This window comes from Protopterus annectens, chromosome 12.part0 (genome assembly GCF_019279795.1).
Source record: "Protopterus annectens isolate FY-2018-M chromosome 12.part0, PAN1.0, whole genome shotgun sequence".
NCBI classification, from domain to species: domain Eukaryota; kingdom Metazoa; phylum Chordata; order Ceratodontiformes; family Protopteridae; genus Protopterus; species Protopterus annectens.
Genome location: NC_056746.1, coordinates 1,151,355,930 through 1,151,371,914, shown reverse-complemented (window position 1 = coordinate 1,151,371,914; position 15,985 = coordinate 1,151,355,930). Strand labels below are relative to the sequence as shown.

The following is a 15,985-nucleotide window of genomic DNA, read 5'->3' as shown; positions in this document are numbered from 1 at the left end:
TAACTGGCAGGATTGGCACTTTAAGCCAAATTGTGTTGGATCCAGGATCTGGAGGTTGTCTATGTCTATTTAGGAGGTCCATGACGATACGTCCCATGGCCTTACAGATGAGCCTGGTGAGACTTGAGTCAGTAATTCCCAGGGTCTGTTGCTAAGCCACCTTTATGGAGGGGAATAACAGTTGCTGTTCTCCAGTTCCAGGAACACAGCCTGTGCTTAGGCTGTGATTAAACAAGGTACTTAATGGTGATGCTAGCTCATGTTTTAGTTTGTTTAGAAGACAACCTGGGATGCTGTCTGGCCCTACAGAAGCTGTGTTTTTTGCCTTGGACAAGGATTTACTACCCTGTTCTTCGGATATGTACAGTGGGGGGGGGGTGTTGGGACAAGGTTTGTGATAAGTTTGGGGGGGATAAAGGAGTGAAATTTTTGTCAAATCTGTCCTTCAGCAGGTTTTCCATCTCTGCAGGACCAGTGTGTGTGATGCAGTTAGCTACTAGTTTGGCACATACTTGGGTTCTACCTTTTACATAGCTGCAAAAGGCCTTATGGTTACCCCTACTTGTGATTGCTAAATTTTATTCACAGTTGCTCTTTGAGGATTTCACATGTTGTCTTATTTGCCTATTGAGGCAGAGGAGGGTGCTTTTCCATTGTTGAGGCCTTGCCTTAGTTTGCTTAGGCAGCAACATTCTGGGTTTGTTGATGCTGGATGTCCACCAGGGTGGCTTGTTTTTACTTGGGGCTCTGGCTTTGAAGCTTTGGTGTAGTTACTGCTTTCAGCTAGGGGTGGGGTTTGGAATATTTTTATACCTTTCCCTAGGAGGGTATAGTTTGCCTTGAAGTTTTTTAGTCTGACTTTGCCCTTTGTGAGTTCTGGTGTTAATGCCAGTTCGAAGAGGACTGATTTGTGATCAGATTTAACTACTGATGGTCCAGTAGTTACGGTGGTGCATCTGTCTGTCATGTTAGCGAGGACCATATCTAGTATGTTTGTTCCTCTTGTTGGGGTTCGAACAATCTGTTCCAGGGCATTTGAGTTAACAAGTCAAGGAACTTTTGCGCTAATGAGTCAAGTCTAGAGCAGGTTTCTCAGTTGATGGTGGGATAACAGAAATCCCCCATAACCAGAGTGTTTAGTAATATTTGTATAGACTCCAGTTTGGTCAAGTGCGCCTTGTGCGAATCATAATTCATGGATGGGAATCTGCAACTAGCAATGACTTGAATGGGGGTCTTCCCCACAGTAATCTGAACTTGGAGCAACTCCAGGGAGTTGTCCTGTCTAACTAGTCAAGATATGAATTCACCTCTAATATATAGATAGAAACACTGCCTCCTTTGGTTCTCACATGTTCATTTTGCGGTCTGACGGTGTGGAAGGCATTGTAGCCTTGCAAGGCTGAGGTACTCTCTGGGGCTTTTAACCAGTTTCTGTGACTGCACAGACATCTACATCCTCCAGTGATAGGAGTGCTTCCAGTGTGTGCGCAGATTTTGGTTTAGGCTCCTAGCCTTTAGCAACATAACCCTTACTTCGTTATGATTGACAATTTTCACATCAGCAATTTTGTTTTTGAGACCTTGCCTAAAAAAGGCACTATGGGGGAGGCAAGAGCCTTTGCCAGCAGTTGAAAGTCTAGTGGTGCCAGGTGAAAACCATTTCGGGCAAAGCAGCGAAGTTTGTAGACTATATCATCTCAGGCTGACAAACTGGATCCCCTTCGAATGACCCCAGAAACTAAGCCAATTATTGAAATCCTTTCTGTTTATATTGTGGCATCATTCTAGGCGAGGTTAATATGCTGCTCAGTGCTGGGGGCATACCTGGCTGGGACACATACTCAGAAAGCTCAACCATGTCTCTCCATGTAATCCAGTGAAGTACACCTCAGGTCATTCACTCCAACATGAGCAATAAAAGAGTCATAATGGTAGCGGTCTGCAACTTTCTTATCTAACCTGGTGAGTGGGACATCCATGTGTCTCATTATGAAGTCTGCAGTGACAAGAAAATTTGGTTTACGAGTGTTGTGCCTTGAGGGCTTAGTAGGTGAAACTAGTGCTGCTATGTGTCTTGAGTGCTGTGGGAACTGCGTTAGCTGCAGCAGTCTTGTGTACTGGAGATCTCTGATGTTTTAGTAAGTATTTTCAAAGAACCTCTGCGTATGTTGATTTATGTGTTGGACGCGTACTATGTATACAAGTAGTGGCACTATGTGCACGAGTAGTTGTGGGCGAGTTGACAACCTCTTCAATGTTACTGTTTTGAGTGCTAGACAGTGGGGATTCAAGATTCTTGGTGTAGATACATCTCTTGCTTTCTGTACCAGAGTGAGTTATTAGTAGAGGGTTGTCAGTGTACATGAGGCAGTTGCTACACTGCCTCAGGAGACCCAAGTCAACAAGGCTGGCAGGAGAAACAGAGGTAGTCCAACTGTTCATAATGCAAACTGTTATCACAACAGGTGCTTTCAGTTCTGATCTAGGAGGTAATCTGTGGAGGGGTATTTCTGATGGGGTTTTTGACCGGTGGTTTAATAGGTCACAGCTCCCTAGCAATACTTCTTAGACCATAAATGTACTAAAGATAAGGACTACACTAATGTACTACAGCTGCATCTAAGGGAAAACCTGATGAAATTATCTGTCAGGCTATTACACACAATTGTGCGGCAGTGCTGCATGATGCGCAAACAAGCAGAAACCTGCTCAAATGCGTTTGCTTAGTAACTGTCAAATCTAATGTCCTGCAAAAAGCTGCTCAGATTTTCAGATATTCTTTGTCATAGCCAGATAATATCTGAACAGTCTATATAAATCGATGGTATGAAGCACCTTCTCATTAGCAGACTACGGAGAAGGGAACAAGGGAGTTGGACAGACTGACTGAGAGACACCTTATTAAATACTTGGGGCACAAAAGGATTAGTAACACAGACGCATCCTGTTCTCTATGAAAAATTAAAAAGGGAGGACCTGCCTTCATAGCGTGAAGTTCAGAAACACTCTTGGCTGAAGTAAGAGCACAAACAAAACACCCTTCCAGATGCAATATTCCAAGGAGGAAGAAGTTGGCTTTAAGGAGCCTAAGCTAGTTTTTCAAGGACAAAATTAAAGTTCCAAGAGGGAGGAATTAGTTTTCCTGGGGGCCTGACATGACGGACACCTTTAAGGAATTTTGACCTCAAAACAAGAGGCCAGTGGTGGGTTCAAGAGCAGACAATCAGAGACTGCTGAGAGAGAAGTTTTAATAGAATACTCTATGCCAGCATGGAACAATTCACTCAAGAAGGGACCAAAGGGGGCCCCCAATGAAAAGGTATCCTGTTGATGCCTGAGCCACCAAACAGAAAATCTCTTCCATTTAGCCATACAGGATTTTACGGTATTGTGTTTCCTGGCCTCCTGTAGAACCCTAAGCGCATCCTCAGAAAATTGGTGTCTAAAATGAATCAAAACTCTAGCACCTAAAGTCCAGTGAGGTAACTTGTGATGACTGCCCCTGGCCAGGTGAAAGAATGGGGAATCAATGCTGTCTGGGCCAAAAGGGAGTCCTTCACGATTTTGTGCAAGACCCTCAGAAGTAGAGTAGAGGAGGTTAAACATATAGGAACATTCCCTTCCAAGAAAAGGTCATGGTATCCAAACAGAATTGAGGAAGTTGTCTGTCCAAAGAAGAGGCAAAAAGATCCTCCTGAGGAATACCACTCTGATGCACAATCTCCAGAAACACCTCCCTGTGAAGCATCTATTCTTGTGGTTGTGGACTAAACATGGTCAGACAGTGTCTGCCAAAGGTTTATGTTCGAAAGGGATGTAAATCACCTGAATGGTTATCTGATGGCAGATAGCAAAGTCCCAAGCCTGAAGGTCTAGCCTGCATAGAAGATAAAACTTTGTGCCTCTCTACTTGTTGATGTACCACGTGACTATGGCATATATGTCACGACCTTTAGAGGGCCTGGAACTCAAAGGGAATGGAAGGCCTGTATAGCAACAATGAGCACTCTCATCTCTTACACTGATGTAGTCTGACCTCTGATGAAGGTGCCAGAGACCCTGAATCCTCTGATTGCTGGAAGAGGTTCCCCATCCCTGATCAGAACCATCTGTGAAATGCTAGTGGTAGTAGGAGTAGGAATCTGAAAAGGCAGCCCTGGATTGATGGAGATCTGCTAAATGCACCAATGAAACTAGTGTTTGAAACAAGGTAGTGGAGGAACTGTAAACTGTTTTGAGGTACCACTGAAGCCTTCTCATATGAAGTTTGGCAAAAGGAATCATTGCGTTTTAGATGCTGTAAATCTCAAGGTTCTTAGAAATTCCCTTGCAGGAATGACAGAAAGGGGGAGTAGAGACTGGAAGCAGTTTGTCTGAGACAGAACCTTAGGAGATGGGACAGGCGCCAACATTGGAAAGGCCTGGGTTCTGCAACCCAGTAAAATGTGATCTTAAGGAGGAGTTAAAAGTGACTTTTTGAGATGGATGGTGAATCCCAGACTGCGCAGAAACAGCATGGTAAAGTTCATATCCTAAAGTCAGTGGGAGGGAGCCTGAAGAAGCAGGTCATCTAGATACGGGAATATCCAGATTCCCCAAAGCCTGCAAAAAAGGCTATCACAGGGGCCAGACATTTGATGAAAACCCTTGGGGCTATAGAAAAGCCAAAGGGTAAGGCAGAGAACTGAAAATTAGAGGAAGAAACACAAACGTAAAACTTCCCCAGACTAGTATTTGGGGAGTCCCCTACATACACCCTTTGGAAATGATCAGCTGTGGTCTCCCCTCAACATCCATGGTGGATGTCTACACAGCCTCAAAGGACATATGAGAAGCCAGTTCTGTGCCAGCCTCCAAGAGGGCTGTTGCAGAGGGAACTGGCATCAGCACAGCATGGTCTTCGAGGACTTCATCCACCTCCACACACAGATGTCCGGTGGAGGGTGGACAGCAGCAAAATCAGACTGAGACTTTTTAGTCTCGGTTCTCCAAGTAGATGGACAATGAAGACAGATAGCTAGGAAGAGCATTTTGGAACAAAAGCCCGACAAATGGTACACTGGGTATGGCAGTGTGTGGCACCTAAGCAGAACAGGCACTTCTTGTGTCTATATTTATGGAGAATCTGTCAGCAACACTGACATTATCCCTTCCTGGATCACATGAGCACCCAGTAAACACAGAAAAAAGAAGAGACCCCAGTGGGGCACTTACCTGTAAATGGTTTGGTAGGAACCAGCTCAGAGAAAGGCATTCAGACTGGTATTCAACCACGGTGTTGGGACTGGCGGCAAAGAAGTTCTGAGTACTGAGCATGCGTAAATCACCTTTATGCCCTATACCTGCTCAGGGAGCATTTGTCTGACATACGACACTGCGAGGATGTAAAGGTTTTGTTATACAAGCCAAATGCTGGGCTATCCTCGGCAGGAGATCCCACATGTAATGAATACTGCAACACTGATAAGAACATCAATACCTGCAGAATAATGTTCAGGAGGAGAAGGAGTAAGGTTTAAGGGAAGGTACAAATTCAACAATTTATGTAATGTTAGACTGCTGACGGTTACAAGGAAAGAAAAGATAGGTTATGTATAATGTACGTAAACAGAAAAAAACATGTCCATATGGTTTCCTTTTCTACTAATGTATGTTTGCCTATGGCTTAAGTAACAATTTAATAAAAATGTATAAAAATAAGAGAAAAGTGTGCTGAAACACTGAACTTTAATGAATAACAGGACAGTTTTGCTTGAAAAAAATCCCAACACATGCAAGCACAAGTGACACTCACAGCCCTGTTGAGATGAGGCACTAGTAGTTCCTGCTGCACCAATTTGAAAACTTCCTCCATTTTGCCACAATGATTTATTCTCCTTGGTTTTCTAATTTCCTTCTGAAAGGCTACCATGTTCTCAGAAAATGGGTGCTTGAGAGAAATGAGTGTCAGATTATGCACACTGTAGGTCTAAGAGCCCTTGTGGTTTTACTATACCAGTATCCCTGACTTCTTGGTCAGCAGGGCCATAGCAGAAGGGAATGTGAATGGAAATTCATTCTCTAGTTGCTATAGGAGAGGAAAACGGTTCTGTCTTGGACCAGAAACGGATCAGGCAAATCATCCTTGGACTCCCAACCTTCACTTTCTGGACTAATCTAGGCAGTAGAGGACATAAGAGAATGCATGTACACAAAGAGGTCATTCCATGGGAATTAGAAGTCAGCCACAGCTCATGTCTTCTTGCACAAGCATCCTGCACAGGACTTTGAGAGCTGGTGATTTTCGATTGACAGAAACAAATTTGTCTCCAATTACTTCCTGCCCCGCACCCAATAATGGAGATGTCCGTTCAGATGACACTCATGGATACTGATTAACAATTTGCCAACAGTATCTGCCAATTTGCCGAACTCTTAGGGTATTATACAATGCCCTGAAACATTTGCGACTGTGAGTCTCCAAGGCTTAACATGGATAGCCTATACAAGAGATATCAGAAGGGGGATCATGGCGTTTTTCTGTGATCATAATCAGGGCCTCCATGTTTCTACATCACTTTTGACAGTTTTAAGAGCTAGATGATCCTGTCGTGATGTTTTCTTGTTTTGGGGTTCAGTGAATTCTGCTACTGAGGTTGCATGTATCCCCGGCAAACAATCTGTCTGATGCATCTGTAGTCTAGTTCTAACTAGATGAGGGGCTGAATGGCTGAAAAGGGAGACCCACATTTACTTCAACTTGAAAACTCCTACCAAGCATTCTGAATGACTGGTAGCACTGGTACTTTCCTTTACAGGTGAGAGTTTTGTTGCCCTTCATTCACGCAGTGGTGCAGCAGTAGCATTGCTGCCTCAAAGCAAGAGGTTCTCCAGTTTGATTCTCGGCTGGAGTGCCTTTTGTGTGGAGTCTGCACATCCTCCCTGCGTTCGTGTGGGTTTCCTCTTGGTGCTCCAGTTTCCTCCTTAGTTACAAAGACATGCATCTTGAGCATTTCTCCCTGGGCCTCCGCTGAAAATTGGCTTTGTTCCAAGTTGGACTTTCCCAGTTAATAAACGTTAATAAAATAAATAAATAAATAAAAAGAACCACTGAACATTCCATGGGAACAGTACTGCAAAGGGCACCAAGAACATGGCTGCTATAAGCCCCAGGGCTCTGAAAAAATCCCTTGCTGTCATGGTTGGCTTAAGGGATTGCTGTAGGAATAAATTCTATAGGAAGTTCACCTTATCAGGTAGTAGGAAAGCCTTCATCAAAGTTTTCCACGGTAACTCAAAGAAAGACCTTGGCTGTACCGGATATCAAACTGGACTTGAAGAGATTTAAGGAAGTACTCAAATTCTGGAAACACCAGAAGGTAAGATGGAGCTTTTCCTGTAGTTCCACCTCTAAATGGGCCTGGAGCAGGCAGTCATTCAGGTGTGGGTACATATGATGCTCCAGGGTCCTAAGAAAAGCCACTTCCAGAGCCAGGAAGTTTGTGAAAACTTTGACAGAAGTAGGCAGCTTAAAGGGAAAAATATGTAAAATGGAAGTCCTTTACCCTGAACTTGAGGAATCTCCCGCACGCTTTGCATATGGCAACAGGAGTCTCAGTGATCCTGGAAACACATGAATGTTCCAGGCATCAGTAAGGAGAGAGGAGACTGCAATCAACTTTGATATTTTTAAGATGAGGTTTAGTAGTGAAAGGCCCAGAATAGGACTCTATGGCTCATCTTTTCTGGGTACCAGGAAGGCTCTGCAAATAAAACCATCTTACTTCTCTCTTCCACAAATACCATTCTTATGGCTCCCCAAGCCAATATTTAATACGTGAGAGAGAAAGCAAATTCTACCTGATCTGCTGGGATTACAAACATTCCTGTGAAAGAAGAGTGCATTCTGAATTCTAATTTGAATCCACAGAATACACCCTCGCCAAGACCCATTTGTGTGAAATGATTTTCATCAAGTTTTTTCAAGAAAAGACTCAACTGACCTCCAAGGCAATGGAAGGGTCACTGAAGTAAGAGGAAAGGAAGGTGGGATTTATAGTTCAGTCCATATTGCTCAGAAAGCCCATCTGTCACCTGGAAATCCTCCCTGACTTGCCCTTTTGCTTGCACTGGCAATGCTGCTTCTCAAAAGCTATTATTTACCTGGCCTGACTCCTGGGGTCTGATGGCAGTTAAAGGCCCCCCTGTTTGAATGAATAACTTCTGCAGTACCTGAGGATGGATGGATGAAGGAATGTTATGACAATCTCCATTGTTCTGCCATTTTTTGTCTAGTTCTCTAAATCTCTCATTTGTGAGAGGCTTTAATACGGCAAGTCCAATTGGGTGGGGGTGCATTAAGGAACTGCTCTTCATCTGGAAGTTGCTAAATTCCCAGTCATGTCTACAAATAATGGATTATGTTTGCCTAAAACTGGCCACAATGCATTTGTTCCCTTTCCTAGAAATTTAACCTGATTAAGGTGAAAACTGCCCTGAGGAAGACAGTCACTCAGGCAACCATCAGGATACTTTATGCCCTCATCAGTATTACAGCAATCAGGGCATTTGCTGCAGTATAACCATGCCTCAAGCAGGGGAGCATGCCATCGGCATCATTGCAGAGACCCACAATGCCTTCTTTAGACAATAACACTTCCACAAACCTGTGCTGAAGGTACATTAAACAATATGAAAATGCTCCTCCCCCAAACTCCCTAGCACCTTACTCTTGCTAATATTTGGAAATGTATTTAGACCTAAAGATAACTTAGAATCCTTGGTAGCTTTGAGGGCAACTACAGCTGAATAAGTGGATGGCCACGGGGACAGAACAGAATCTGCTGCAATTCTCAGAGCAGAGTCTCTGGCTCCAAAGAAGTTACTATAAGTACATCTTTAGATATGTAAACCAGTTTATTGAGAATAAATGCACTGCTGTATTGCAGCTGCAATACAGCAGCGCATTTATGCTCAATACAGGAAAGTCAAGGTGTAGAGTTTTAGCAGAATCTAGAACAGAAGTTGCTGTTTAAAAAGGAATAATTAGAGCATACAAAATATTGCATGACAATCGTACGAATCAATCAGAAGAGGTTAGACAGATTGGGAAGAGAGGATGGATATGCAATTCAGAAGGAAACAATGGAGGGATATATGTATATCTCCCAAATATGCAATTAAGTCTAGAAGATTTATGATCTTTGCTTGGAAGTGTTTACATAGATATTTTTATACCTCAAGTAGACTCCAAAGATTTTTTTCCTCAGGGTGACATTAAATGTTGGAAGCGTGATGGGGAAGAAAGAAATAACTGAGAACATATTTTCTGGGACTGTAATGAGCTGGCAGACTTGAACCATTCTCTGCAGACTGTTCAGTCAGATATACTGGGTGAGCAAATTGGTGTAACTAAGAAAATTATTTTTTGAGCTATGATACAGAATTGGAATTGCCTAGACAGACAAAGTAAGGCCTTGTTGAGCCTAATTATGGTGGCTGCCAAAAAAGCCATTACTAAAAAATGGAAATCAAATTCTAACCAACTTTACTAGTAGTGACTATAGTAACTGAGATAAAACAACTGGAATCTGGATCTCTAAAAAGTGGTTAGCAGCAAATTACATAGGAAAAATGGGAATTGTGGGAACAATTCATGCAGAGGAGGAATGAGGTTTAAAAGAAGGCAGGAACTGAATGAGCTATGTAATGTCTGACAAAGACTGGACAAAATTGTGATATATATAATGTTTGCAACTACAATTCTGTCATTAGGGCTTGTGATATACAATGTTTGCAAGAAAATTATATATCAACATGGTTTGTTTTCATCTATATAAATGCATGTCACAAGTGATAATTTAATAAATATGTTTATTAGGTATCTCATTTTTCCTCAAAACATTTGTACCAATTCATTTTTGAAAATGCTCCTTCACAAGACTGATGGTTTCCCCAAAACAGAAGTCGTGAGATGGAGAGCCTTAGTAGTTTCTTCATCAACTCATTCATAACTTAGAGGGAAGGGAATTTGCAGTGACCATGACCCACAGATCTGGAAATGAAACAGGTACTGTTAATAATGAGAACAAGAAATGGTAATTATTTTCTACATGACGGAGTCACTACTTTTAGCCAGCCATCAGAGTCTGTCACTTGGTAAATGCAATCTCTGCATCTGGTGCACCTGTCACATGGCACAAGGCAAGGTAGGACATGTTGACAGCTGTCAGGTCTGGGGTGGGGGGGTGGAGTGCCCTGGGAAGCCATTTCACCAGTTAGGGAATCCACTGATCTATCATGCAATTAAATGTTTTTCCGTTCCTTAATTTCATTTCTTCTCTTTCTGTCAATTAACTATTTTTTGAGGCAATATTCCTTTCTATAACTGTTCTTGGGAGGCAAGACATCCTGCTTCTAATGAGTTTTCCTAGCAAATTATAAACAGGTGAGTGGGGTTGCCATGGGGGCAGCCTGTGCCCCCATTTATGCCAACCTTGTCCTATTAAGAATGGGAAAGTAGGTACATTTTTCAAAGCCAGTTTGTGGGTCATATAAAAACCTATTTGAGGTTTTTGGATGACATATTTGTTATTTGGGAAGGCACAGTGGAAAAACTTGAGGGTTTTATAGAACACATCAATAACTCTACCACTTTTCTATCTTTTACACACCAGGTGGAAAGTAAAAGCATCAGTTACTTGGATATCACACTCAGTAAAACAGCGGATGGTTTTAAGTCACAGATTTTTAGGAAACAAACATGGTGTAATAGCTACCTGCACTTTGACAGTCAACATCCTTACCATCAAAAAAGAAGTATTGTCAAAGGACAGGCGGTGAGGGTAGCCAGGATGACATCAGAGTTTGACGATTTATTGAATGAATTTATTTTTTTGGGAGAAAAATTCATTGAAAGAGGATACCCGAAGGAAATGTTGGGGGAAACTTTGAACGAAGTTTATAAGGGATGGGGTAACAGATACAAGCCATTGCTGGGTCAGCATTTAACAACTAATGTAAAAACAACTGAAGATACCAGGGATTTTTTTAGGGGCTTGTATAATTGAACATAACAATTTTTCTGAACAATTTATTAAAATAATGCAGAATAATTGGTCAGTTTTGAAAACTAACAGTGATATTCGTGAAGTAGCTGGGAATAAACCTCTATTCCTACACAAGGCAGGTATGAATTTCAAAAAAATTTTGGAAAGAGGGGTAACACCATGGAGAAACATCAGAGGAACAAACCCTTGTGGTAGATGTAGGCAGTGTGCACACATCAACCAAGCTGAAAGTATCATCTTGAACAATGGTTTGGGTAGCCGAGTCAGATTTTGCAGGGGTAATTGTCAGACCAGGATGTTGGTTTATTTGGCCACTTGCTCTAATTGTCCTTCATACTATGTGGGCAAAACAGAGAGGGCACTAAAGGACAGAGTCTACGAGCATAAGAATGACATTAAAACTAAGAAAGAAACTAGTGCCCTTTACAAACACACTATGGTCTGCAACTCTACCCCAGATTTTAAGTTTGGTATTCTTGAATTGGTTAGTAGAAATACTAGGGGAGGTGACACTAAAAACCTCTTATTACAAAAGGAAATAAGATGGCAACTGAGACTAAGGTCCAATTTTGGACCTGGCCTAAATGAATACATTAATATAAAGGCTATTTTACTGGGTAGGGCAGAAGCTGTCTGAGGCATTTCCCATTAATTCAACATTTAGATCATACCAATCTGATGGATATACCATTATACAAGGGTTATGTATTAGTTCTGTTTGCACCAACTGTGCATTTGTTGTATTTTAATACATTTAGTACAGTTATTACATCAACAAGGGAGACATTTACTTCAATGAGTACACATATGTTTAGAAAGGGATTAATAATATTTAAAACCTTTCAATAACAAGATTATTATTTTTTACTGGTATTTAAAATACTACTTCAATTTATTTTATATTTTAACAAGACATTCCTGTTTTATTTTATGTTAAAAGGTTGCATACAAATCTTATATGGTTCTAGCTATTTCAAGTGTAGTATAATATTAGAGGAAAAATGAGGGAAGATGCAACTTTAAGGTTTTTTAATTGATTGATGTTAATTGAATAATTATCTAGTTGATTTTATATATAAAAATCTAATGCACCAGTGATTTTATTATCTGATGAAGTCTGCCTTGAGCAGACAAAAGCGCTCATTTGAAAACTTGTTGGACAATAAAAGAATTGTATGCCAGCCTGTTGTACAGAAGATTTTTTCGTTTTGGTTGATTTTCATCTCTAGCAAAACGTGAGAAAATCTGGAAGCTTGCAGAGGGGTAGGGCTTTTCAAAACAAAATAAACACAGAGAAAGGAACTCTTTATACAGTACCTGAAGATCACAAATGTGAAAGCTTTTCAGGACTGCAAGATCGACACTCAGACATGGAAAACATATCCCTTGGAACTTTTATCATTAAAAAAAGAGACTTTGTGGGTATATCGCTTAGAACAATTTCAGAAGCTGCAGATTGGCAGCTGAGACCAGACTAAGAAACCATGGACATTCTTAAAACACAGGATACTCCCGAGGCAATAATGAACTAACTATGGCACTGAATGACTGTTCTGCAGAACACGACAGTGCATCCCAGTGTCGCAGAGAAGCCAACTTACATTAGGGACTGTCAGACAGGTAGAGGCAGACATCAACTAGCCAAACTCCCATACGTCATTACTACTCCTACTGCTCTTGCTATTACTATCCATAGGAATATTTACAGTACTTGTAACTTGAATAAAGATGCCACCCTCCCACAGGAAAAAAATGTCATCTCCAAACACTCTCCCCTTCTGCTGGTATATAAAGAAACTGACATACACATCAAGATACAAACTACTGGGTACATAATTATGTATTGCATCTATCTTTGCACATGGCCAGCTGCAACTGGGCCATTCAATGCTATAAAAAGTTTCCATAATTAGTGATTTTCCATTTTTTAAACCCTGTGCAGAATCTTCTTACATGTGCAACAAATCAACACAAGGAGACTTACCACTTGGAGCCTTTTAGGAAGTTTTCTGCGATGCCGGAGTACTCTGCCCAGGCTCCAGTCAGTAACTGAGGAACATGGGTAAAGTCGTATCCTAAAGAACTGAAAATTAGAGAACGTGAGCATAGGGGGACTGAAGGCCAACAAAGAAGCAGTATATTAAGCTGATAATACAGTACTCCCTTACATTTTCACATCAAGCTCTATGAAAATAAGTGCAGAATAAAGGGCAAACTGAGCAGGCTTACCGTCTCCTTCTACCACCAAAAGTAGAGAGCACAATTTCCTCTGGTGTTAACAATTCACATGCAGAAGAGAAAAAGATGCAATTCAATGTACAGACGGGGATGTTTCTGAACTTGCAGCCCAAGTCTGGTTAAGGCTGTTATAATTACCTTAAAAGATTCAAGTCAACTAGCTGATAAAGCAGATGCAAAATTAAAGCACCTATATATACAATGATGAACATTTCAAACTAGGGATTACATGTGTTGAAACTACTTATGTACTACTACAAACTTATCTGGCACTTAGGTGGGGGACAAACTGCAAATTACACTTAAAATACTGGTTCCATATTAACTCAGTTTATATTTTATCTGTTAGTAACAAACTTCTTCAAGACAGTGACAGCTCACTGAATTCGGAGCCATGAAAGTGAATAGAAGCCAACTTTGAGAAGTACCAAAAAATCACTGTTTGTACTCTCATAAGATGCTCAACTGGCAAGCAGACAAATATGGGGATAAAGTGATATTTGTGATACTTGTGTGAGTGTGAGTATGTGTAATATTATGACCCTACTACCTGCAAGAGGTGTTACCAGCTCTTTCACTCACAGTGGGGTAAGAGTAGATTGTAGAGCCATTAGCCTGACAGCCATTACGAAATTTTTATTACTGCTTCCCAACCCACTCCTGGTGGTGATGTGGGTTCTACACCACCACAGAGGGATTGCCTGTGCCCCGATGCAGAGGCATGCCTGCTTCCTGACATGCCTCCACAAGGGCTACGGCATCGGTTTGGACAGACCCATATCCCAGGCCTTTTCTCAGGGGTGTGGCCTATTCCACTCTCCTGGAATACTGGTAACCGTAGTAAGAGGAGCCACCACAACCCTTCCTGCCAGACAAGTGTCTCGATGCAAATTACACATCTCTCACCCCCCCCTTCCGGGCTTTTCTGGCTTCCTAAGTCACTAATCAGTCTTAAGTCATCTGAGCTGCAGTCAGGGCTTTATCCCTTTGTGCTGCAAAGCCAGGGAATAAGCTCACATATTTTAACTACAACAGTTTTACATTAATTAAGAGTCAATACGTCTGCTCATATCTGGTAGAAATCCAGTCATAACAGTTAAAATGCAAGCCTGCGATGCAGAGATCAAGACACTTCCCTCTGCTGGTGCACAGAGAAGTGCCAAGCAAAATGTGCTTGAGTGCTGCTGTTCAGCACTGGTGCCAGATGTTGCCCAACTGTCTTATATCATTAGACACTGCCCTAAAGCATTAAAATAAATCCCAGCTGAATGTATTCAAGGCTGCACAAATATCCAAACCATCAGTCACAGCAATAGCTACAAATGCATCATCAACCACCAATGCTTAACATAAAATACTTGGTGTAATGTTGACCAAAACTGTGCATTAGTTTTAGAATTAAGATTTCTGTGGGAGGAAATAATAAGTATACTAAATGACAAAGCCTATGCCAACAGGAAGAAGTGATCATAATTTCAGAGGTCAAAAGCTTAATAGGATCATAGGAGGTTACTAGTCTATTGACCCGGAGGTCATTTCAAGCCTAGCCATTTCTTCTCAATGTAATACCATACATACTCTAGTCAATACCCTGGATTGTATTTAATAATGACTGCCCATATCCAGGAGGATTCTGGGCACTATCCCCATTATGAATTTATGGTGCCCCATCCACTCATCCAGGGTCCTTTTGAACAATGTCATAGAGATGCTCTACTTCACATGATTTGGCAGCCTATTCCAAACACATGGCAGTTGCTGTGAGACAAATCTGTTTCTCCATCACATCCTATTCAAGTCGCAGGCCATATTTAGGTTCCTGGAACAGGTAACTCTAGTCCCATTTGGTTTACGGATGTGCAACAAAATCATTAGATTTGGGTCGGAGATTGCTCTGCAAGTCAGGCACAAGTCTCTCCTAAGTCGTCCATATGATACTGAGTATAGTGACAGGGACTTTAGTCGGTTTGTGTAAGGCACATGCTGGAGTCCCTTGACCTTCTTTGTTAGAAACCTCTGGGGTCTCTCCAATTGCTGCAGCTGCTTTGTGTGGTACATGCCCAAAGGGGCATTATGCTCCATTATGGGCCTGATTTGTGATGAGTATAGAGGGGGTTACAACCTTCTTTGCTCTAGAGGCAATGCCTTTGCTAATTAAGTATGCCAAGTAGAAGGCCTTCCTTACTACTGTATACACATGGTGGTCAAAGTTAAGGTCGCAATCTACTTCTGATCCCTTACCTCATAGGTACATAAGAGTATTGTTGTTAAAGAGTGAAGGGGCATTGTTTTTACTGAAGCAAATTATGATGCATTTCTTTGCATTTAGTTTGAGACCGTGACTAGGACACCAGTCATCGGTCTGTGTAAGACCCTCCTGAAGTATACTGACATTATTTGGGGATTTAATAACTGCAACCAGTTTGCACTTGTCCGCAAACATGGTCAGCCACAGCCCCTTACTTTTGGCCTGAACTTTTGAGAAGTATATACCAAACAATAGGGGGCTCAGCACTGACCCTTGTGGCACCCTGCTGGTGACAGGTCTGCTGGTTGATGTGGAATTACCCACTTTGATAGTGTGTGACCAGTTTGTGAGCCAGTTAGCAACCCATCTTACTACAAAGGGGTTTACATTCAGTTTGCCAAGTTTATCGGTAATGACAGTGTGGGATTATATCAAAGGTCTTGGCGAA

General features: G+C 41.7%; 1 protein-coding gene across 3 annotated transcripts in view; it reads right to left on the bottom strand.

Moving 5' to 3' along the window:
* Positions 1-15,985, bottom strand: part of WRAP53 (WD repeat containing antisense to TP53) — a gene marked incomplete in the record, with an annotated part of 785,404 nt that overhangs the window by 705,347 nt on the left and 64,072 nt on the right. For all 3 annotated transcript variants that reach the window (XM_044090178.1, XM_044090177.1, XM_044090176.1), the window contains 1 exon segment: positions 13,036-13,134. In XM_044090178.1, coding sequence (XP_043946113.1) covers positions 13,036-13,134 — 99 coding nt within the window.